The 26242-nt window shown below is 36.0% G+C and overlaps 1 protein-coding gene and 1 long non-coding RNA gene across 2 annotated transcripts in view; one reads left to right on the plus strand and one right to left on the minus strand.

Moving 5' to 3' along the window:
* LOC108363103 (uncharacterized) overlaps window positions 1–11724 on the plus strand; it is a 19355-nt gene extending 7631 nt beyond the window's left edge. The window contains exons 2-3 of the long non-coding RNA XR_001847562.1: window positions 7238–7241; window positions 11631–11724. This is a non-coding gene — a long non-coding RNA (uncharacterized LOC108363103). The remainder of the gene's footprint in view (window positions 1–7237; window positions 7242–11630) is intronic.
* A 5356-nt stretch (window positions 11725–17080) lies between these two features.
* LOC108363108 (uncharacterized histidine-rich protein DDB_G0274557-like) lies at window positions 17081–20984 on the minus strand. The gene is made up of 2 exons (XM_017616375.1): window positions 19864–20984; window positions 17081–17125 (listed from the first exon to the last, which is right to left on the minus strand). Exons 1-2 carry the CDS (start codon window positions 20197–20199, stop codon window positions 17081–17083), a joined length of 381 nt encoding a protein of 126 aa, XP_017471864.1. The 5' UTR covers window positions 20200–20984.
* Window positions 20985–26242: the final 5258 nt, after the last annotated feature.

Raw genomic sequence — 26242 nt, forward strand, 5'->3', positions numbered from 1 at the left:
TTTTTCTCAACTAAAATTTTCTAATTTATAAAGGCTATTCAACTGGTTTATATTATTTTATCATTGCACTTTTGTTGGGAAAATGTAGATTTATTTTATTGCTAAATGTGAATGATTAAAAGGAATGACACCTTTTTTGGCACTTTTATTTTTCTATTTGGCACATTTTGGCACTTTTTTATCCTCAATATGGCACCTCATAACTAAGGATAGTTGCCAGCCCTAATTGGAAGATTTCTGCTGTGTTTTGGGGCAACAACTTGTCTGCAGTAAAAAAGCATATAATTTGTGTTTCAAAAGTGTGTGAAAACCAATCAATTAACTTATATGATCTCGGTTCCGATATTAAATAATCAATAATTGTTTATACCCGCATTTTGGCACATTGGCTCGTTGAATGTGCCATCTAATAAATAGTGTCGTCATTCTCCTTAGCTGCTTTTAAATGATGACGTCACAAATTTCTGGCGGAGACATGATACAGTGTAAGAAAATTCTTTTTCTATAATTGTTTCCTTATAGAAAGGTTGGTTTCTTTTTCACCTTAGACATTCCGATTTCGTTCAAAATATGCTAATTTAAAACACAGAATTCTTTCAGGGTTCCGGGGTTTTTGGACATGGACTGTTTTTTCAATTTAATAGTGTTCGCTTTATTTGTGTGGAAACGAAACCTGTTTTGCAAGTTATGGATCATTTCTACACCCTTTCTTCAAATATTTCTCGTATTCCAGCTGTGCGTTTTTACATATTCGTAATTAAAATTTTTTAAATAAAATCAATTGGTGGTAGTTCATGATTGTGTGTGGATTAATATCACAACACTGAGGATTTGGCAATAACCTTTTTCATCTATTAAAAAACAACACTTACGGGGCAATGTTTATTGTAAGAACAACATTTTTTTCTATGAATCGACATACTTTAAGCATTGTTGACGCTATTTCCATTTGAATGAGGAAATAGCGTCAATGACTTTATTTCCAAATTTTTGTTGACTTTATTTCGCTTTTGAAAAGGTAATAATGTCAATTGACTTTATTTCGCACCAGGGTGGGAAATAAAGTCAATTGACCTTATTTCCATTGACCTTATTACCTGTCACCCAGTAGATTGACTCATATCGAGCCCTAACCGCCAAAATAACGTAAGCGCCATTTTTTTCAAAAATTTATTTTCGATGCAGAAATACATCTTGATGCTCTAGGAATATTTCTGTATCAAAAATAAAATTTGGAAAAATATGTCGCTTACGTTATTTTGGCGGTTAGGGCTCGATATGTATGCATGTAAATACATAGGTGTACCAAAAAAGAACAAATGACTAGAAAACTATAAATTTCTTGTAGTTAAAAGAGGTTATTTGGCAGACTGCGTATAAAATTCAACGTTTAGTCCCTTTCATGCCGTTGAACCACCTTACAGTATGTTCTCATAAACAAAATTTCATTCGGTGATATACTGCAAATTGCGTTGACAAATATGTGTTTATTTATGTATGTAAAATGTAAAAAGTCCCATTAAATTCAGGCATATACTTACTAACAGATGACTGCTCTGCGCTGCCACGTCACATTACCCTAATAATGTTCGCTTTTGTTTTTCTTATAAAGTGTATTGGGTTAAATCGCGCCATCGTTCGTTATTATTTCTAGTACACATGTATTATGTCCATGTAACCGACGCACAGTGGCGAAAATACTCCATCTAGCATGAAAAAAGTCAAACTTTGCTTTGTTCAAATGGTGCAAAATTGTGACGGGAGTTTGTGTTCAAATTCCCATAGTTTATAACTGTATTTATATTTTTCTATTTCTCCTCTTGCTTTTGAATCTCTGACGCGTAAAAGTCGAGCAAACTAAATTAGTTTTTGTCGTGTATAGATTTTACCTTCCTTTTATTAGCTCGGGGTGTAACTATGTAATATTGATGCANCAGTTTTTGTTGTGTATAGTTTTTACCTTCCTTTTATTAGCTCGGGATGTAACTATGTAATATTGATGCGCCTAAAAGATGCAGCGATTTCTATTCTCAAGTTACATACCTGATGACAGTACGAATGGCAATTATAATAGGGAAGGTTTAGTTTTTTTAACTATAATTTTATTATGAAACTAAACGGGTTCACGTGTTGATCAATTACATCTGCAATAAATACTTAATTACATTTTTTTTCTAGCATTTAACGATATCTAACGTAAGTTTAATTTTTTCTATATCATTTCATGACTAAAGATTCTGTCCGTCTTGTGTAAATAATTGTTTTTGTTTGTAAAATTTTTTAGTGACTGTTATTTTGATGTAGAGTTTTGAAAAGGAGTACTATAGCTATAGAGGCGCGAAACAAGGACTTCAGATTAGAGATGGGCGCGGGATAGCGGGACCCGCGGGACCCACGGTACTGATTTAAAATTGGCCGGGATGAGCGGTATCGGGAAGATCTGTAAAAATATGGCGGGCAGGGCGGGACCAAAATCCTTTCCCAACACTCCCGATAAAACCGTTACCCCCGCAAATTCACAAAATCTTCCTTAAAAACGATGTTTGAAATATGGACTTTTAATGTTTTATTGAGACGAAAACGAACAGTAAGGCAAAACAAAATAATCGGAGGATGCCTGATATTTCATTATTATTTTTATTATTTAAAATTAAGTTGAAAGACATGAACATTTTTGTCAACCTTCGATAGGTTTGCAAACCACGCCACACACGTTGAAATCTCAACCGATCGTTTAAATTTGTTGTCCGTTTGTAGCCTGCTTTATAGGTAGATATTGGGACCCACGGGACCCGAAAATCGAATTTCCGGATTGGCAGGATCGGGATTAAATATTTAGTCCCGTGCCCATCTCTACTTCAGATATATCCGACAGCACAATATTTGAAAAATCTCTCGCGAAAAACTATGGAGGATCTATTTAACGCTTTGCTCTTGAGCTCAGATCCTTTAATTTCATCTATTTGCAAAATAAATAATTGCATGCTCAAAATTCAAAACCATTAAGCACAGTTGTATCATTGCTGTCAAATTTGGAGGAGAAGTGACTGAAATTTATTAATTTTTTGATTTTCACTTTTCACTTTACTATGTACATATAGGTATGTATATGTATACATATATACATACATACTTAATTACATACATATTTATTTAACAATGAACTCTATAACCTGATTATTATACTTAATTTTGCTAATATATACAAGTTCAGAAAATAAATTTGGATCTGAATTGTAACTGGCCTTATTGTAGTTGTCTGTTTATTTCCATTAACATATTTACATATTCCTATAACACAATGTAATGAAAATCATGAACATAATAGTTTTTGCAGCTAAAACAACGATTTAGATACAAATAATGAATGGTGTTACTTGTATTTTTAGTAAATGTATCGAATTTCAACAATCATTTTTTTCCAATATTCTTCATATATACAAAATGCCACGCGTTCTTAACCTAAACCTCTCATTTTTGGTGATAAGTAAGACTTAGCCCATCTGTGCATAAGTTCTAAATTTCAAACCTCTGCAATGTTTTAAATGAAAGTTGGGGTTTTTTCGTGCTACATTAAGAGAATTTCCCACTGTGCGACGGTGCCGTGCAAACGTATGTATATATTAACCTTGAAGGAAATTGATTCTCACGAAATGAATATATGTATGCAGGTATATTTTTCAAATCTACTCCGCTCGACTTAATTAAAAGGAAAGTGTTTGGAATAAGTATGTGTCAGTAGGGCGAGTCGAAAAACACAAAAACATATAATAATTGATTGATCACATGATTAATCACAAGCAAAAAAAAATTAATTGCAATTATTTAGAAATAATCGATTAATCGAATCTTTAAAGGCACTGTGAGTATTCACAAAAAAAACTTTTCCGTAAAAAATGTCTAATTCTCTAATAAATGACAGTGCTTTTTTCGAAAGTCCGTAAAATTTCGAGTACACTGTTTTCATTTCCTCCCAAGTGTCGATGATATTCCGCTTTAGTTTTAGGACTTAAAATTTTAAATAAAAACTCATTTCATCTTGTGGGTGACCTACATAAATCAATATATTTTCGCCTTCGTTTGTGTAAAAGAGATTTATGAGGTGCCCAAAGATCGAACTCATTTTCTACTGATTCTGGTGACGACTCGTTATTCGTTTCCATAACATTATCTGCGCACAATATTTCATTTCGCAAGAATTTCTTTTGTGAGGCCAATGCTAACGAATCTTTGAAATGAATCTTTGTGAACCTTCGGTCGAGTAAAGTTGATGCAGCTAGCAAAAAACAATGGTTAGACAATTACACAACTCATATTTCTTGAAAATATTTTGCGATTAATTTACAATTGATCGGTTAATGAAACACAGCACTACGATACAATTAAATCGTAAATCGGACAAAAATAATCTATTAATTTNGGAAAATATTTTGCGATTAATTTACAATTTAATTTACAATACACAACACTACGATACAATTAAATCGTAAATCGGACAAAAATAATCTATTAATTTTATCAAATTATTAATGGCTATTTCAATAAATTGAAAAATTAAGTAGGAAATAAAGATTAATTGATTAAAATATTGATGTTANCAATTAATCACATGATTAATCACAAGCCAAAAAAAATTAATTGCAATTATTTAGAAATAATCGATTAATCGAATCTTTNTGATCACATGATTAATCACAAGCAAAAAAAAATTAATTGCAATTATTTAGAAATAATCGATTAATCGAATCTTTAAAGGCACTGTGAGTATTCACAAAAAAAACTTTTCCGTAAAAAATGTCTAATTCTCTAATAAATGACAGTGCTTTTTTCGAAAGTCCGTAAAATTTCGAGTACACTGTTNTTCTAATTCTCTTGCAGGCACCGAAGTGGCAACTAAATGACAGTGCTTTTTTCGAAAGTCCGTAAAATTTCGAGTACACTGTTTTCATTTCCTCCCAAGTGTCGATGATATTCCGCTTTAGTTTTAGGACTTAAAATTTTAAATAAAAACTCATTTCATCTTGTGGGTGACCTACATAAATCAATATATTTTCGCCTTCGTTTGTGTAAAAGAGATTTATGAGGTGCCCAAAGATCGAACTCATTTTCTACTGATTCTGGTGACGACTCGTTATTCGTTTCCATAACATTATCTGCGCACAATATTTCATTTCGCAAGAATTTCATTTGTGAGGCCAATGCTAACGGATCTTTGAAATGAATCTTTGTGAACCTTCGGTCGAGTAAAGTTGATGCAGCTAGCAAAAAACAATGGTTAGACAATTACACAACTCATATTTCTTGAAAATATTTTGCGATTAATTTACAATTGATCGGTTAATGAAACACAGCACTACGATACAATTAAATCGTAAATCGGACAAAAATAATCTATTAATTTTATCAAATTATTAATGGCTATTTCAATAAATTGAAAAATTAAGTAGGAAATAAAGATTAATTGATTAAAATATTGATGTTACTTACTTTTAATTTGCCCAATTTATTTTTTATGATTTTATGATAGGAAATCAGGTCGGGATTTTATGTACACATGTCGTTGTAAAAATTTTAAAAATCACTATTCCCGCTCTTATGTTCAAGAATAAGGGATTAAAATAGCACCTGTTGAGATCTACACAATTTTCGTATCACAAATTTTGTGTTTTTCGACCCGCCCTACTGGACAGTCAGTTTTAAATCAAGCGCCAGACATTTCTAAGAAGCAAATAAAAAACTTCGTCTCCACTTTTGACTCGGCATATGTAACAGCTTGAAAAACCGCGACTACGGCCTGGAAAATAATAAACCAAAGCCAACATCTAGGAAATATTTTTGCATGTATTATAAATGATTTAATTTAGTTTAATCATCCGAATCTTATTCGAATAGGAGAAACTTGCGTAAGAAGCTAAGCTACAATTTCAACACGAAATTTCGGTCTTGATTCCATAAAAGGCGTAGGAACCCTATTTTGCATGAATAGATAAATTGGGGGTTGTAGGGAAATGTCGTGCGACTTTAGTATCACTGAGCCATATCAGCGTTGTTACTCTGTGCTGGTCTTCAACAGTCTGGCGGAGATAGCGGAAATGAAACTCTTAGATCTCCTCATTACATTCGAGATATAAATTGGTACTGCAGGTTAATACCTTGAAAATTCCTTCTTTTCTCTCACCCGGCTAGGAGAATGTGCCTCCTTCTAACCCTTGCTCAAAAAGAGCACATTTCATACACGCGCTGCTAACCTAACCTAGTCGAAACAAATCATTCCTGCGCGGTAGGAGATAGTAGGCCTTTCTAATACATACCTACTGTTGGCCATGTTTTATGTGATGTATTTTCAGTGCGATTCGCTCGGCAAGTAGATTGCAACTGATTTATTATTATCTTCGTTAACAATGGATTCGAATGGCTAATTAACAGAAGTATAGTTATATACCGCTTACCGCTAGAGGGCAAGGGTGTATCTCAATCTAATAGTAATTTGCTTATCACTGGACTTCAAACTATTTTTTTTTAAATAAGTGATTATAATAAATAAGTGCACATTATTTTTTGTAATTAATACGCTGAACTTTACGCAAACTTTTACTTTTTTGAGCCTTTGACAGATCAAGCGCCTCTCCTACCTCACCACCAGTCGAAGTGTTTGAGACCTGATGTAGCTGTAATCGGTAATTTGCTTTCAACCGCAGTTTTCACTAGGCTCCACAGTGTTTCGACTACTATATGGAGGCATGTGGAAAAAAGTCTTGGTGTCAGTTGATTAAAAAACCGGTTGGACTTACCGCCCTATTCCCACAACACTGACAAAATTCATCATATGATTATTGTCACAATTACTGCGCCTAAAACATAATATAAACATTGTTTCGCCGTTGTCACAGTATTAGGCGCAGTAGTACGGCCACTGAGTTTTGTCAGCCGTGTGGGAATAGGGCGGTTAGAGAGGGAAAAGTAATAGTCATAAATACAAAATTTCACATTATTTACTCACCCTTCTCTCTACGAATGGTACATTTGCAAAAAAAAAAAAAACTAGAATCGGCGCGATACCGACTAATTAGTTTAGTTGCTTTTAGCGGTGAACCCATTACAGCAAGTGTTTCTTTTCCCACTATAATCAATTCTTTAAGTGTCAATAATAATTATTCTCGTGAAATTGTTTATCACTTATTTGGTATTTTCTCTTTTTTGTTATCAAAAAATTTACCTGGAAAAATAGATGCTAAAGATCAGTGTTGCCAGAAGAAAATTGCCAAATAATACTAATACTAGCTAAAATGACGAGCTAACTTTTTTTAAGTTGGGCATTTATTGACGTAAAGTTGTTTTTACATTTTCAGAAATTTTAATAAACACAACGAATTTTAAAAATTTAAGTGAAAAAACTTTAAAACTAAAATAAGGTGCATACATTTCGAGTTCATTGACAATAGACAAAGAACTAAAAATACTTTACAAACTGTTAGAATTTGCAATTTCAAATATTTGTATTGACCATAAAAACTCGGATTCTTCTGAGAAGTTGTATTTCCTTCTCTCCTTAACCCTCTAGTAGGCAGAACCGCCTCCAAACGGTCGTTAACTAAACACCTTTTTAGTGCACCTATAATAATTTTTTTCTATATTCGTAAGGCACGATCTTTAGACAAAAATCGTACCCTTACGGCGAAGTAAATTTTAATCCGTTATGTCAATCCGTTTTATTTTAATCGGCAGTTGAACTACAGATTTTGAAAACACGGTTAAAATTAATAATTTCTTGCTATTTAGTAATTTCGTAATTAAAGAAATTTTTTCTTTTGAAAAATTTTTTGATATAAAAAAATTCGGTGGATTTCGTTGTTAAAAGCACCGTATTTTAATATAAGTTTTATAATTATGTCACCATTCGAAATGGAGAAAATTGCTTTCGAACACAGACCGTCTACAGACCGGCTTGCCGACATATAAAACCCCAGTTTTGCATTTTTGACCGTCTGCAGACGGCATTGCCGGTTCGTAGGTCAACATTGTGTAAGAGAAAGCTGAAAATATGTGTAAGTATATCGGCGAGCCCGTCTCCAGACGGTCTTGGTTTTTCTCCCCTGTAGGAAAAAGTTACTGTCACAGATCGAAATGGACATCAGTTTTGGATTTCTCGTGCTAAAATCACCCATTCCTGAATTTTTCAACTCATAAAAAAATTGGCCTACTAGAGGGTTAAAGTAAAATAAGGAAGGTAAAAACTTTTTTCTTCTAATTAATTTTTGAATTCTTTAACTTAGATCCAAGAGTTTATGGTGGAGTCGGTGTTTTCCCGTGTATACAGATGTATGTTTTTCCACCGCATTTCGAAATTTGTAATTTCATCAACGCTTAAGTTTTGGCTTTCCTTTTCTACCGTGGCCGCCTGAGAGAGATAGTTAGCTAAAGTCCAATTTTCAGAGCTAAATAGAAAAATGTAGATCTGAATCTAGCTCCAAAAGCACCAAAATGGCAACACTGTAGTAAAGATTCTTAGTAAAAAGAAGTGTGAGTACCAGTTCGTCAGGTCTTGAAATTATACGCATGTTGTAGAGAATTTCATGTGGTTTTCGAGCATTGGATCATTTCGCACGACTTTGCAAATATATGTAAATTACAATTTCATTGATTTTTTGATTTTCACCTTCTTTTTGCGAAATTTCGCGAAAATAATTTTTAGAAAAATGGAAAAATTTTACAAATATATAATTTTTATATATAACTTTTGCTCTTCTGAGAGTGGCAGAAAACAAAAATTAACCAAAATTCGAATGATTGAGCCCACATTTTTTGCATGTTGTAGACGTTATAGTGATCTAACTTCCCCATATTTAATATTTAGGGTTTTTTAATAGAAAAGAAGAGTACAAACTAAATTTCATCGAAATTTAATGAAATTTAATGTTTCCGCCCACAAGAGGGGACGATATTGCATCTTCAACAAATTTGACAATTCGCTCTTCCTAAATAAAATTAGAGCACATGTCAAGTTTCAGCGAAATCTGTGCAGGTTAATTATTATTTCCAACTGCCTCCATATAGTTAGTCGAACCACTGTACGCTGTTATTATTTTCACTTACACCGCCGGGAATCATCTGATATATGAGCCGCCTAATACTTTTCTTCTTCTTCTGTTGTTGTGTGCTAAAATGCAATGATAAGACCGACGACCAGTGTGACCAGGTTGGCATTTTTGAGGCTAGATTTAGCATTTAATTTGAAGTCACAGCCTCAGAATTTTCATTCTGACTTCGTGCCTTTTTGCTGGCCTTTTTTACTTAAAATATTTATATTAGAAATACGTAATATTTCAAATATTACAATAACAGAGCAATGTACGATTTCCTTGAGAGCATTCTTTCTTAGCTGTTTCTTAGGTTTTAAAAAATAGTACTACGAAATTTGCCTCATACTGTATTTTTGAAACAATTGATTTGTTGGCGTATTACTAGTTTTATTTCGTTTCCTAAACTGAACTCCATTTTGCATACCTTGAAGTAATGTAGCCGTTATTAACCTGAAAGATGTTATTTTGTATTTTGTTGGGAATGATTTAAAAATTTATTTAAAAAAAAATCGGTTTCGCGGGAATTATCGAGTTGGCGAAAACTTTTTAAGGAATGAATATACTGACTTCTTTTTAACTTAATTTTTCATCGGGTAGAACTTTTTCTAACCTTTTTTCAAAGCCTCGCTTTTTGTGATCATCTGATCACACTGCCGAGTACCCTTTAGCAACTGTAGCCTGTTGCCAGTCAATCTTCTTCTTCGTATTAGAAGAATCGCGAACGTAAACTTTCGCCCCGTTATCAAAAGGCACATCTCTCTTACCCCTACGGCTTTTAACATTTAATTGTTGGCTTTCGCAAATCTTTTCTTTCACTAGCGGCGGCTTAAGCACAGATAACCTATTTTTCAATTACCGTCCTTGTAGTAATTTCGCTAGGGATGCACCTGTAGAGCAATGCTTAGTACATCGATAGTTATATAAAAATGTATCTATAATTTCATTCAGATTATCTGAACCACTTTTCAGATTTGCATAAATATGTATGTAAATCGTTTAAACGTTTTTACAAAGTTTTCTGCTTGCCCGTTAGTGGATGGATGACCTGGGGCCGTTAAGCAGTGCTAAATTTGTAACTATTTCTACTGGGAACGAACTATTCATGCCCGGAATCTCTTCATGGTGATTTTACGTATTTCATGCAAAATAAATGTACTTTACCAAAACCCAGATAATTTCGACAATTAGTTTTTTTTTCAAATTCAAATTCAAAACCTGTATATGAACAAAGAAGCGATAAGGGTGGGGCTGCCAGGTCCCCCTGGGGCAAAACCGGGACACTTTGAAAATTCAAGAAATAACACCCCCCCCCCCAAAAAAAATTTACATATTTTTATTTACGCACATAAGTATTATTTTTATTTACACAACCAAAAATAAAACCGTAAAGAAATGATATACCTTCCAGGTACTCTAAAAAAGCTAATCACAACTACAAATCAAAATAAATACTTTTAAAGTGGTTCATATAAATAAGTAGGTACATATGTATCTATGTATGTATGTTTAAATACTAGGTTTCGTGAATGGAACATTTTTTACATAAGTATAAAAGGATAAAATTAAACAGACATATATTTTTCGTTGCGCAGAACTTGTTCCAAAACTTCTGGCTTATTTTTAATATAATTGTAAAATTCTGTGCAAGTCAGTCTTAAGTTGAATTTGCATTGAATAATACTCTCTAAGGTACTGATATTCAACGAATTTCTTTCCTTTGTCCATTGAGATGAAATAAGAGAAAAAATTCGTTCCGCATTAGCATTATGACCAGGTATCGCATATAAATATTGAACTATTTTAAGTAAATTTTTTTTTCTCTCCTTTTCTTTAGTTTTGTTAAAAAAATAAAGCCATTTTTCATTTAGATTTTTACATTTAAAATCATCAGTTTGACTTTCTATAAATTGCTTTAAATATATTACCTCTTCAAAGCAGTCATCAGAAATTGTTATATTTTTTTTACTTAAATACATTACAGTCATTTGGACTTCTTGCCAAGTTGGTTCATTCTCCAAAGTCATCCAACTAAAAACGCTATATTCATTGAAATGGACACTCCACTCTTCCAAGTAACTATTTGCTACATCAAAAAACCTATTTACATCATCTTCAAAATCTAAAATTCCCCCTGCGTATACATATATCGCCTCTCTTCTGTTCACTTCTCCCACGTTTCATAAAAGACCATTCCTCTGTGTATGAGAGAAGGAATTTACATTTCCTTTTTGGCATTTTCTAAAAGTGGTTTAATGTATTATAAACATATCTATTTTATAAATTTTGTGAGAAAACTTACAATGAAATCAGAAACACTCAACTCGAACAACCAAATACTTAGCGCAAAACAAAAACAGCTGTAGCTAATTAGGAAGAACACTTTACATCGATAATCGATATATGTATACTATGCAATGTGCAACTATCTAGCGATGCTAGAGTTTTACAATTGAAGTCGGTAGTTGGTACTTTTATTCAGACTAGTTGGAGGGGCTCATTATAAGCAAACCAAATAGTTGGTAGATTTCATGGCTCCTTACAATCGATTAGATTTAAAAACCGGGACATTTTAGGGTTGGACCGGGACACCGGGACAAATGGCCTAAAACCGGGACATGTCCCGGAAAACCGGGACGTCTGGCAGCCCTAGATAAGGGTTAAGTGGCATTTAGATCAGTTTTGGTTTTTTCGTTTGTTTATTTAGTGTTTATAGTGTTTTTATAAAAGTCTACATAAATCCACATTACAAACTTCGTACAAAAATTATAAAAATTAAATAAACTTTTACAATCACACGCAAAACTTTTAAACTTTTTATTCAGAACTTTTAGAAAAATTATAGGTATGCAATTTTGTAGCCCATTAAATTTAAGTAAGTTAAGCAAAAATTTTAAGACGCTAGGAAATCGCGTTGATTTTTAATAATTTTTTAAGATAAAACGTGAGTCAATTGGACCTCTAATTGGCTTCTTATTTTTTGGTCCATACTAAAAGCTCCTTTTCATATGAAAATTCGTACGTGTCCCACCTGTGACAAGAATTTCGGATTTTTTTTTTTTAAATAAATCTATGATTTTTGTATAAGTTTTTGCTTTGTTAGTATTCGTAGTTCTTTTTTTATTACAAGACATCAAGTTTACACAGAAAAGTGAAATCAATTCACAGAGTTTCCGTAAATTATATCTGCTCCAAAAAGCAAGTTCTCGAATAACTCGAATTTTTTCCCATATCAAAGTAAGTTGGAATTTTTTCCGTATTTGGTAATAACTCGTATAATAGTGAATTCGGTGTAAACTAACAAAATGTAGAATTTTGGAGAACTTTATATTTTTAAATTTAAAGAAGTACATTTTTACTGTACAAATGTCCCACCCGTGACGGTGGAATACCCCAATTATAAAACTCGTAAATAGTACATAATTTCTTTAGTTTTGAATACCTTCGCCCATTTCGAATACGAGTCAATAACTACATATAAGAAAATAGAAATTGTATACAGAACCAGCCAAATCCACATGAATTTTTGACCAAGCTGCTTCCGTGCAGGGCTGTGCATGCTTGCAGGGATTGCAGTTTGATATTAAATGCTCTATGCTGCGATCCAAATTCGGCCACCAAAGAAATGATTTCGCCCAAACTTTATTTTTAACGGTTCCAAAGTGCGAGTGGCGCAGCTCTATTAAACTCACCTCCTATTAATTTATCTAACACCACGTTATGAACAGCATTCTCTCCAACTTTTTTCGGGTTTGAGTAGTGCTCTTGCCGCCGTTGCCGAGTGCTTAGAGGTGCCTACTGCCACTCGGGGGGTCCATAATTAAATTTCTAGTCTCAGCAACTGAAAAAAAGTTTTTTTTTTTCAAAAAGCGGTCGCTCCTCGGCAGACAACGGCAAACCTCCGAGTGTACATCTCGCATAAAAAAGCTTATTGGTATGTGGAGTAAAAATGTGGATCTCTCGATTTGTGTCACAACATCAAGAAGCAGAACACGAATTGGAGGAGAAGCTTGGTCAAACACGTAGAAAACGTTTAAGCACCAAACATTCGTCAATGTTATTGTGGCTTATTAACATTTAATTTTAATATTTTTATTGAGCTTTATACCACGATTATTTTATTGGGAAAAATGGAAAAAGCAACAAACCAAACATTCATTTATTGGAATCAACTATCATCCGGTTATCCTGTTATGATCCAGTTCATCTCCAAATAGCCTAGGATATAATTTTAAAACCATTTAATTGTTTCCCTTAAACTGGAAAAAGTCTTGAAAACTTCAAAAAACTCAAACCTTTTATTGAGAGGTCAAGATTTGTATGAAGTGAAAAAATGGTTTATTCGATATTCGAAAAATCGAGATTTCAAAAAACCGCCTCTAGATATCCAAATTACCGCTGGAAACTCAAAACTTTTATTTTGAAAAACTGATTCATTCACCGTAATACGCATCTTGACACTCCTTTGCCCATCTGAAGCTTTCATCTTTTTTTAGTAATCGATATAAAAGCAAAGTAATAGTTCAGCATACCTACATAGAAATTCTCTCAACTCTGTGAAATTTCGTCGTACAAGTGCATTTAAAACTGCGGCAACCCCATCTTTATATTTGCTTAGCTCATTTCTATCGATTGAAAATCCCAAATACGAGATCTTTTTCTTTGAAAAATTCACACTTGCTAGCATTCAAACGAAGTCCAGCTGCCACTAATTTATGTAGCACTGTTTCAATAGTTTGTATATGATTGGGAATAGGTTAGGTTATAGGAAAAGGGTACACTTAGGCCTCCATTGGCCCATTGTGATGCAATATTTGAGACTCCTAGCGTCCCTCCTCCTACCTCAGAAATGGAACCAATTTGTCGCTCTGATGAAGCGAACAAAATCGTAGATACTGGCCGAATCCAGCTCAGCCAGACACTCAAAAGAATAGCGAAGGAGCGAGCGTCGACGAGCCCTTGCCAAAGCGGGACAGTGGCATAGGTAATGCTCCACGCTTTCGATTTCCTCCTCATCGCGGCAGCTACGATAGTAATCGTTTGGCTGCAAAACCATCCTGGCAGCGTGTGTTCCCATAAGGCAGTGCCCGTTGAGAATTCCAATAACATGGCGGAGCGTTGGTCGCTCCAAACTGAAGAGAAGGCGAGATCTACGCTTATCCTACCTAGGCCAGGCAATTTAAACAACTTTAATAATATAAATAGATTGGCACATATGTTATTGCCATACCTAAACAAAAGCGTTGGGCGGAGCGTTTTCTGACGACTAGCTTAACGCGAAAGTGACATACCTAAACAAAAGCGTCAACGCTACGTCAAATGCAGAAATAACACCAACAATAAGCATAGGTTTGTTTGTGTGTAACAGGAAAACGACAGTTACGCCGTTTTCTGCAGTCAACTGCAATACCTAACGCCCTGTCGAAATCCTATTTTCCAACCGCTCCGCGTTGACGCCGCGTTGTTTCGGTATGTAACTTAGTGTTTGGCCGAGCATCTCCTTTGATTTGTAGTGTGCGCCTTGACGTTATTACACAAAGGGCAGGAAACTACAGTTTTACGCCGAATCCGAAAGGCGATTGTATTTTTATGAGAAGTTGTTTTTCATGGCAGAAATGCACTCGGAGGTTTGCCATTGCCTGCCGAGGGACGACCGCTATTAAGAAAAACCTTTTTTCTATATTTTTTTGCGATGTTGCTTTGACCAGGGCTTGAATCCAGGCTGCCTCCCACTACAGCACAGCGGCCGCAACTTTAAGCTTGTGTAAAAGCTGTAATTTACATATAAAACTGTAAGTCTGGCAAAATTGTTCCCGCGCAAGTGCCCAGGCGAAGCTTCTCCTAACCAACCAACCATCTGATAAGAACCAAAGTCGATTCTTGGTCGAATCAGCATCCACCAGAATCCTCTTTTAGCAGGCAATGGCGAATTATCGAGTATATTTCTGTAATTTAATACATAACTTCTCATAAAAAATCATCTGCCGTTTGGAGGCAAAATAAAGACGCATACAGCAAGTTTGACGAGGAGCTCGACAAATCACTTAGTAAATTGTGGGAAGCACCAATTGTTTTTTTTTATAAAAAAGGAAACAACTTTTTACCGATCGGAGGTATGCGTAACAACATAAAGACACGCGGCACAGATTGAAGTAGTTCGAAGCTGGGTCAAATACGAGTACTAATTTAGCTTTAATGCCATATAGAATTTTCAAGTTAGAATAGTGCGTGGAAGAGATTCACCTTTTTAGTTAAAGAAAAGACCCACTACCAATTAAATCTTTGCACAAACTTCCTGAGGTATGAAAGCGCGCTGCAGTTTTTCCTATAGGGTATTCAAATATGTTGTGTCTATATATGTATATGCATACTTACATATACATTTAAGCTTATGTACCTTTGTGTATTCTTACAACAAGCAAAACAGCATAAATATGTAAAATGGAATATTACATAAATTTTCTCGAGTAACACAAATAATTCGTTGTCGACGACAAGCCACTGAGCAATTAAAATAAAATAACTTTTTTATGTAGTAAAACACAACAATAATTGTTAGTCCATTAACTATGTAGCAGCTTTCTGCCTTCATGTAATCAATTCTTATATATGTATATATGTATATAAAATTTTCTTTTTTGTTTTCTTTTTGCACAGAGGACTCTTCACTTACACCCAAACTTTGTAGCGATGGAAAGCGTTTCTTCAGTGACAACATTTTCTCGACTTTCTATTCAATTCGTTGGGTAATTGTTAATCAATAATGTTAATTAATAGCGCTCTAAATACATTTAATAGCTCTTCACGATGTAATATTGTTCGACGTGCAGTTGGTGGTAAAACATTTTTCGTACTGCAAAAGAAAATGAAATCCAATTTGAAAATTTCGCAAAGAAACATGTGGATAGAGTTTTTACTTGAGCCAATTTCTATTGAAGATCACTTGTTTGCTGAATATTTCGGTTGTTTCGAGCAGAATTTTTCAAAACAACGCTAATCTATTTTTAAAAATCATCAGAACTCAGAGAGAAGAAGCGAAAATTTATTTGCACATTGCTCTCTGTTGTAGATAGTTTGTTGTATTTACATAGTTTGCTAATACATATGATTCTGCCTGCTCTTCACTATTTGTAGTTTGAGGTTTGTGGATCGCAGACAACAGTGGTTGAAATGTGAATGAAAGACTTTTTTGTTGAATTTTTTTATAATTAATGCGTCTATCACGGGTTCTAGTCAGATAGTACTCTCTGCTTTATTGAACGGTTTTAAAATTATTTTAAATTCAAAATATTTGTGTTGAATCTGGGTAGTTATTTTCAACTTCTAATAGATTGGGTCGTATGAAAAGTTTCCGCTGACTTTTGGGTAAAATTTTGAAAAAAAAACATCCTTGTTCAAAATCAATTATAATCAATGTACATATTGGCCATTATTATCTATAATCTTTTTGCCAGTTTTCAGGTAGCTTCATAATTTCAACGGTGTAGAATTTCTGTGGTTTATCGGCCCAGTGCTTTTCAGCGTTTCTTTGGTCGGCCAGTTTTTTTTTTTATAATCAAGACAGTTTTGCAGGGACCGAAGCAAATGAAAGTCAAACGGTGCAAGGTTCGGGCTAAACAGTGGATGCATTAAAGCTTTTTTCAATCAAGTTCCGCCAATTTGTGCGGAATCATCGAAAATATGTGTGACCTGGCATTGTCTTAATGGAACAGAGCCCCTCTGTTCGCCAATTCTGGTCGCCCTTTCTTGATCGCTTCGTTCAAACGGTCAAGTTGTGCAAAGTAGATGACAATTCCCGCTCAGCCCCACCAAACACTCACGCAATGATTTATTATTTCGTTTTTTTTTCGTTTTTGTTTTTTACGTTGGTCCGACCGATCGTCCCATAAATTCATATAAATATCTGGCGTCCTCCTCTCCCTTCATAAAAAATCCCTTGATTTATTTTTTTTTTAGTTTTTGTATCTCACTGTTTTGAATCTATCGATGTCTCACATCACACCTTATGAAATGCAGAAATCTTCCTTTGTGAAACATTTCCGATCGCCCTAGTACATAGAAAGCCATTTCGTGATGGCGTGTATCCTTAAATCCAAAAACAAAACTCCTTAATGTGTGTGTGCACACTAGATATGTATGTGTGCATGTAGTTATGTGGGTTACGGCCCAAAGCGGCGACAACTTTGAAATCCAAACCTTTAAATTATGTCTGCACAGCATCTCCAAAGCAGTCAAATATTACGTCATCCTTTGTTCATAAGTAGTGTGTACATATGTAAGTACGTAGTAAGCAACCACCCTGCAGGGAAACCCCAAACTAGTGAATCAAATTTCTAGTTCCGTACTAGATCTTTAACGCCAATCCGATAGTAACTAGATCTCCACCAGTTCAAAATCAGCGAAATGGTGTACTTTTAAAAAAACTATCTTATTTCACTTTTTTCATTAGAAATTTATATCGAAGGTGACGAATTTAGANCATTTTATTTCACTTTTTTCATTAGAAATTTATATCGAAGGTGACGAATTTAGAAATGGTTCGAAACTTTCGAAAAAGGGATGCAGCATACTGTACATAGATATGTGTTTGGTGGGTTTTTCGTTCAAATACGCCTTCATTCTGCACTTCGCAGATGCTTTTTCATAGTTTGGTAGTAAAAAACAAAAATTTGTGTTAACATTTGAACATCTTGTGACCGTCTGGAATCTAACAAATAACAGCGAGCACATCTGCAAACTATGCTACAGCCAAAGTTATGTAAACGTACATTTCTTACAATCATTCGAACAAATTTAATTTCAAATTGAAAACACAATTCTTAGAAAATTATTTAAAATCGCACACACGGAAGAACCAAAATGATTGAAAAATCATGATATTTTTTCTTTCGTCTGTCGATTTTAGAACTGGCTCGGAGCTATAAAATTTAGGACTAGTTCAGAACAGGGATGCAGCGGGGGCAATTGACACTTCCTAGGATATCGCCATGTAAAATTCGCCAGTTGTATTGGGTCCAAATGTACTAGAAGTGCACCAGTTCAGAACTGGAGATTTTCCCCACAGGGCAACGACCAGGATATGTGTATATACATAGGTACATGCAAGTATTTATGGATGTTTACTATAAACGTTTAGTGTACATGAACATTAGGGTGGTCCATTTTTTTTAATCATCAGAACTGTAGCTCGTTGCTGTAACTATTCTCTACCAAGGCGAATTGAGATATGAATTCGCCGCCCTGTCCTCTACTGCTAATGAGTAATAGAGAATGACGTATATTCTCTACCAGTAGATAAATAATCGGTAGAGAAGAGTTACAGAAACGAGCTACTGAAGAGCACTTCGGATAAGGTGACCCGTATTGTTTGCATTTTGAAATTGGTTAACATTTAATGGTACAGCCAGAGTTTTAAAATTTCCCATGCATTTTATATAAAGGACCGCCTGAGGAGGTTTGAACTTTGCCATTTTTCATCCTTGCCAGACTTTTGATTATGGAGTAGCTTTCTTATACTTTGATTAAATCATCTTTTCAGGCTTGTGAGCCGAAAGCCACTTGATACGCAAACTTAATATATTTCCACCCAAGTTTTCACGGAAACTGACCTATATTTGTATTGAAGTTATCATCAAGTTGTCACGAGAAGGATCGCTAACTGCCTTTTTCGGAACATAAATGCCGTTTCAGTCGGTCCTCTATTGGCTCTTCAGCGAGCTTTCAACAGAAAGGATATTGTCTTAGAAAATATAAATGGCATCAGGCTTCTTTCTGGATACCCGTCTGGTCGCAACCGACTGCGATTCCACAGAGTCGGAATGCCTTGCTCTGCCTTGCGGACGACGAAACTTCAGAGCATATTCTATCCGGCTTTGGCCATACTAAGGTTGATCCATTTTAAAGCTTCAATAGTCGAACCCTTTTTTATAAAGACTTCGCCTAACAGTAGCGCTTTTAGGTTGAATTGGGGAAGCCGAAGGTATCTTTGGGACAGCTGTGGTAGGGTCTCTCTCTGAGATATACAAAAGATATTTCAGTTTGCGTTATCTCTTGTTCTGTTGTATCCAAGCACTACCTAATTATCCCTAGTAGGGTAGATAGGTTCCAATTAATGAAATTTCAGCAATAATTTTCGTCAGCGTTCAAATGCATTTATGTACATATCTAGACAGAGTTTTATTTCCAAAATATTTGCGATCGATCGTTACCTAAAAAATTAACCCATTGAAATCGAAAAATTTTTAGTGAACAATTTTTCCTGAAAACTTTGGGTGTTAATAGACGAATTTTTGGAAAACTTTTAAACAATTATTTTGTTGGGAGTCATACAGTTAGCCAAATTTTATGAATAGCTTGGGGAAAAGGATACGAATTTTCATTGCATGGATAGTGAGTCAACCTAATATTAGTATATTCGTATATTCATACTAATTTATGCTCTACTATTTTTACGCTTACTCCATTATATATATATTTAAAGCTCAGTAGTGTGATGAGGAGTTGATTAACTAATCTACTAAGCAATCTTTATGATAAAAACAAACATTCCTTAAACAAACCTAATTCCCCAAAATAGCTAATACACACATATGTACTATGAATTTATGTGCGCATATAAAGTGAGCAATTGATGACACCGTTAAGTGCCTATTTTAGAGATATGTACATACATATGTATGTAAGGATAGGTATAGAATTCTCTCTTGCGTGCCATTGCGTACATACGCAGACTCCAATATATCCATAGATATACCATCATACATACATATAGATTTGTAATACTTACGGTGCCATGATGTCCAAAGTGCTCATGCTTGGCACCATGTTTGCCAATATGATGATGGTGTAATGGTGCGCCACTTGGTGGCGACGACATTTGCGATGGTGGACTATGGTGATGGTTGTGATGTTGATGATGCGGTTGTTCCTGATGCTGCTGCTGATGTTGGTGGTGCAAATGCGTATGATGGTTATGCGCTGTTGGCGGCGATGGCATATTATGACCGCTATGTGGCAAATGTGATGAATGTTGCATACCAACTTGATGGCCATGATGATGCGGTACATGGCCCTGTGAAGCCTCCAGCAACGTTGGTTGTATGTGCGTAACGAATTGTGCCATTTTTTGGAAAATTTATTTGGTTATCTATGTTGTATGTATGTATGTAAATTACCCGGACTATTAGATAAGTAGGTTTATTCAAGAGCGCTTTTCACACTTTTTGCTATAAACGCATATGTATTTTGTGTGAAATTATGCAACAACAAGAGCACACTAAATAAATTTGTTGCTTTTGAATTGTATTTTAAAAAAATTGCCACACAAAGGGTTTAAACAAAAATCCTTCATACTGTTGGCTAAAGCCCCCTGCTTACTTTTGGTTTTAAACACTTTTAAATTAACTTTTTTTTATGTATATAGATAATTGTAAATCTTTTCAAATTTATAAATTGCCAAAAGACACTCCGTGAGACCAGCTTTTCCTAGCCAGACATATTTTCTCACTTTTCGCAATTCGCAAAAATTTTCATTACACTTGAAACGATTAGATAACTTTAGCTTTAAAAAATTTTCACATTTTTTGGGTATACTAAAACTTGCAGTGAGAAATTTGTATGTGTATATCTTTGGTGTACTGGAGTATTCGCACTTTTCGTCCGTCAGAACAACCTTTTGCCAGGAACAATGTCAAACAACTGATAGAACTTTCGTAAAATGTTCTGGCTTTAGCAGCTATTGCCTTTTGGCATTGCAGGATTTTCCATACAAAAAACAGTTCGCATCGCTTCGGTATCTACACTATGCGAATTTGTGTGCCAAGGGACTGGTCGGCGTTGTTAGTGTTGGTGTTAACAGGGCCAACCACCTCGCCGCCAGCAGCATTAACCAACATTGAGCTGCTAGAAATACGTACAGCAGCAACTGAGGCTTGCAAAGAAGCCATGTTCTAATAAATAAATACTTACAGACACACATACGTGCTTTACGTGCTTTACGTGCTTTACGTGCTTTCTTCTGGGATGTTTGTGGGCACATGCATGTATACAAAACAATGCTCTAGTTGTTGTTTTGCTTTGAAAATTCACTCCCCCTTGACTGTGTCAGTATAATGGGGTGTTGCCCGCGCTTGCGATATTGCCGCGATTTTCAGCCGAAGCTTTGCAGGATATTTGAGATAAAATTCCTACTAGTATGTCGTGGAACTTTTGTTTATTGTTGCCTTTGCGTCGGCGTTAATATCCCTGCTTTCATTATAAGTATTAATGCGCACTTACCAAGAAAACAATTCTGTGCACGCCACCTTCTGCACAACTGACGGTGGAAACTTACTGGCTTGTGTTTCGAATTGTGTACTTCTAGATATGATTCACTTTCATTATTCGAAGGATATGAAATTTCTCGCACTGAGTGGGCTAAAACGCACACTGATGAATTAAGGCTCCTGAAAAGACCGACGAATCCTTCACGAACAATTGCATGGAATCCCTTAACTTGCTAGCCGAGCACACCCATAATCATCCATACGCAGACTGGGATAAAACGACCCAGCGCTGAGGATTGGGAGAGTCGCCAAAAGGCTGTTCGACGAGGATAGAATAAGCGCCTTTCAAAGCACCTGAAGCAGATGATATTTTCCCTGCTCATCTTCAAAGGGGATCCCGAAGCTTGCTACCTTTTCAAATACCGCTTTTCATAGCATGCTTTGTGGGGGGATCCCTACCACTACAATGGCAGGAAGTGACTGTACGCTACATCCCAAAAGTAAGAGGATAACCAGCAGACCAACCAAAGTCATGCCATAATGATTCTAACGTCCTTTCTATTAAAAACCATGGAGATAATCGTAGGCAGGCATATTAGGGATATTTTCCTTACCGGAAACACTTTACATAGCTATCAATGTGGAAAATCTACTATCCACGCTCTGCAGGGTCTCACAAGGAAAGTTGAGAAGTATTTGAAGGACAAAGAGGTGAAGATGTGGCGACGGAATGTTTCTTAGGCGTGGAGGGCGCTTTGAATAAAACCTAACACTCGCTAATAGACAATTTTGTTCGGAAAACAGGGGTGCAAGAATTCACAAGCCGCTGTATAGCAAACGTCCTTGAATCCAGAACCGTTCCATCACTCTGGGACTAGGAAGAGTCAGATTCTCAGCTAAAAAATATTGCCCGCAGAGCGAAGTGATCTCCCCTCTGTTATGGTCCTCTACCTTCCTTTTGAAAATGGCATCGACGTTGAGGGCTATGTGGACGATATCATCATCCTTATCAAAGGTAGATTCGAAGACACTATCTCCAACCTTCTACAGAATGCAGAAATAATGGGTTAAATATAAACTCCAAGAAAAATAGCATAGTCATTTTCTCCGGAAAAAGGAAATGGGCAAATTAATAGAAGCGTGATGACACGCTCTCACGGAACCCGCACCTAGACAAAATTATTCAAAAGGCCAGGGCCTCTATCTGGAACTGCTGGGAACTAATAGGCCTTCAACGCTTAATACATATTGCTGGGCATATTTCATATGGGTACCAGTGGATTATATATTCTCGCCAGAAAAGCGGCTGTGTAAAGTTATGAATCCCTATGTATATGTACCAGGCCATGGAGATGCGAACGAAGCACTACATTACAGGACAAATACGGAAGGTAGCAGACAGGCTAAAGTTCTTCATTTCGGATATATCACAAGCAGAACCGAAGAATTCCTTCACCTCAGTACGCATGAGTAATAATTGTTACAGGTTTTCTTACTGACCAGTGTATGGTAAAAAATCACTTGTCAAACATTGGAGTTGTCAACTGTGATCAGTGTAGGTTGTGCGGAGAACAGGAAACAGCAGGGCCCATTATGTGCCACTGTGAACCCCTCACTAGGTCCAGACTTATCTTTTTAGGATGGCTGTACCTAGAAGCACATGACCTAAATGGCATTCAGCCAAAGGACCTGGCGAGGTTTCTTAGCAATGCGTGAATCAAAGATGACCTTTAGTCGAATAGAGGTTTTGTTACAATTCGGTCGAGGTAACTAGTCGACCTGCTGCCTCCTCTAAATCTAATCTAATCTAATCATCAGGTCTAGGTGTGAAATATTTTAAAAACTATCACCATTACGCTTAGCCCTTACTCCGAAAATTTCAGACAGATTTCTTAGATTTGACCCCTGTATCCTTTCTTCTCGAAATTTTTGGTCCCTGATACAAGAATATTTGTCAACTACTTAATTCCTATTTCCAGGCTTTTAATCTGCATGAATCTTGAATTAGTATCCCTGGACTTCTATAGAATAATATGACTTTTTACCGAAACATTTTTCGCCCCCTTTTTTATCGAGTAACAAATCACGATAATGGCTTCTTTCGACTTTCCCAATTGAACACGCACATTCTCTTTAGTTCGAGCGCTATATATTTGTTTCTGACACCGCGACAGAGTTTTAGAACGAAATGTGCTCAGTCTCGGCTTACGTAGGTTCGGTCTACATCCGCTGGGTCACACTATCAGGAGACCAGCTTCTGGTTTCAGAACCGGAGGAATTCGACTGCTGATGTCAACGTCAAAAACTCAGCTTTCAAAGTTTCTTGCCCAATAACACGTCCAAAGATAATCTCTTTAATCCAGCAAAAATAACTGGATCTTGGCAACCCTACAAGGATGCCTTAAAAACTTTCAAGAGTTTCGTCCGAATAGCCCAAAGGGAATCTTGGAAGAACTTCTGCGGCAACATTGAGGAAACCTCCAAGGGCGACCGATTACGGAGGATCCTATTAAAAACTCCAGTTGCTTCAAATTATATCCAAAATCCGGACGTAAAATAGATCTTGTCTTGCTAGGCGCTCTCAAAAGCATACTTTCGTGGGTGTACTGTAGAACCTAAGTAGGGTTGCCAGATTTTTTATGCGCGAAGTTGGACTTGAAACGGAGCCTTACGGAACGATCCAGCAATACCACAACCGCACCATTCGCGAAAATAAAAAGTGAAAGTGACACAGTTAAATACCTAGTAACTACGCAACAACAAGTTTGCAAGGGAGAGAACTGACTTACGCTCAGTTAACTCTGCGTGTAAATACCGATTGAAATCTGTTTTCATTGAATTGGGCAACGAACGATGGGCGGAGGAACCAATCTGCTCCGTTACTAAGCAGATCTGGACAAGTGTCAATGAGAAAATATCTAAAACTCTCGTACGAATTGATCGCACCATTATTTGCGTAGTGGTTGTTATCGTTGCAGGACACTGCTTAAAGGGAATGCAGAGACGAGTAACAGGTGGAGAGAGTAGGGCACTATCCCTGCCACTGCTCAACTCTAGCACAATTTATTATTTTTAATAAAAATCTCGACTCTGTGGACATGCGCGATCTTCCACGTTGGGATGAGGTAACAAGGTGGTTATACTACACGGGAAACTGAGGGAGGAAACAAGATCTCGCTAAATGGCATCACAAGGGCTTACTTTCCTAAAAGTGTCTCTCTGCTGGACTGTAGGGAGTGGTAACCACCATAACCTATCTGGGGGTAATTCTGGATTCCGTTCTTTTATTAAAGTTTTACGTTGAACATAAGGCCTTGGCAATGTAATCAAGTCTTTGGAATAACGTGGGGTTTGTCACTAATGAGTATCTTATGACGCTGCTTTTTAATTTCTTCTATGTTTACCCCGACTCTGCACATTTATACTGACAATGATCAAGACCTGGACTTTATATCGAAAATACTGAGGGTAAACTGCAATTTTTTTTGGGGAATATGCCTCAATATTACATGCCGAGGTATTTGCTATTCTCAAGACTATAGAGTACGTGGTGGAGGGGCAGAAGTATCTTTAGTGACATCCAAGCAACACTCAAGACATTGACCAGCACTTTTGCTATTTACAGGCCAATTCAGAAATTCAAGTCTCGGCTAAGTTATGTTATTAGTCACTCGGAAGTACCAGGTAATTGGATATCTGACCATTTGGCTAGAGATGACAACCAATTATAGTACTCCAACCTTTGACCAATTATTGTACTCATCCGTTAGAAAATGAATGAGTGTCTCGGTCGACAATGACTGGGAGGCTTCGAGGGACTGCAGGTGGGCAAACTCATGTTTCCCCCAATATAGTTGCATATGAATTTGCTTTCATTGAGCAGATAGGATAGGTACACAAAACAACCTTATTTGTCCTTCCTGCCTTAAAGAGGAGACAGTGAACACTTTTTGCGTCTCAGTCATGCCTTCGCAAGGATTAGGTATAAGGATTTTGGCAACAACTGATCTCTTTGACACCAAGTAATCTGCTTCGATTTGTTCCAGAATCAGATTTAAAAAGCGATTAAAAAGAACGTGAAGGCATAACAATATTGGGTATGAAGCCCGAGAGCTTTTTCTTGCACACGTTGTTTTTGTGTTTCAGTTCGCGTGGAATATTTCAAAGACAAGACAAAGCCTTTGTAATATCTTATCGGATCCCAGCTTGTCGCCTGGGAAACGGTTCTTTTGCGAGAGATTATCTTATCCACTTTTGAGGATAAGTACTTGTTCTCTGGACAACCACTGAACTTGACTTTCGGAGAGAGCGAAAGTAAGGAGGCGAATTCTGGTGGGGATTAAGAACCACAGCGTCTATTCTCACTAAAATATCGAAAGCAGCTTCAGAACATACGTGACTGTCAATCATGAAAAGAAGTTACTCTTGTGACACGATGTGGGAATATCAATCCAATGAGGAGCATCATCAGCATGATGATAGGGCCTTTGGGGTGTTCGAGAGAAAGATCTTTAGAACGTTTTATGACACATTACGAATTTCTCTTCTTGGTTTTAGTAGTTCGTGGTCGTTTTAGTCACTGTCGTATCTGTCTTTCCGTTTTAGAATTCATATTCCACTTCGTATTCGTCGTCATATTCTTCTTCGTGTTCGGCTTCGACTTCGTCGTCGTATTTGTCTTCGAATTTACCTACGTATTTGTTTTAGTCGCTGCATTCGTAATCACCAGGGAACGGATTTTATGGAAATTGCCTTTTTTTCTGCTTAAGAGATAGAGTATATTCGATTAAGAATATCCACGATTTAACTTTCCCTGATTCCATATATACACGTTTGATATTGCCTTTTTTTGCCTTTTTTGCCTTTTTAAAAAAAAGTGATTATAGTATTTACATTTTTTTT

Source organism: Rhagoletis zephyria, unplaced genomic scaffold (assembly GCF_001687245.7).
Source record: "Rhagoletis zephyria isolate East Lansing unplaced genomic scaffold, Rhagoletis_zephyria_1.1 Rzeph_scaffold_01190, whole genome shotgun sequence".
In the NCBI taxonomy this organism is placed as follows: domain Eukaryota; kingdom Metazoa; phylum Arthropoda; class Insecta; order Diptera; family Tephritidae; genus Rhagoletis; species Rhagoletis zephyria.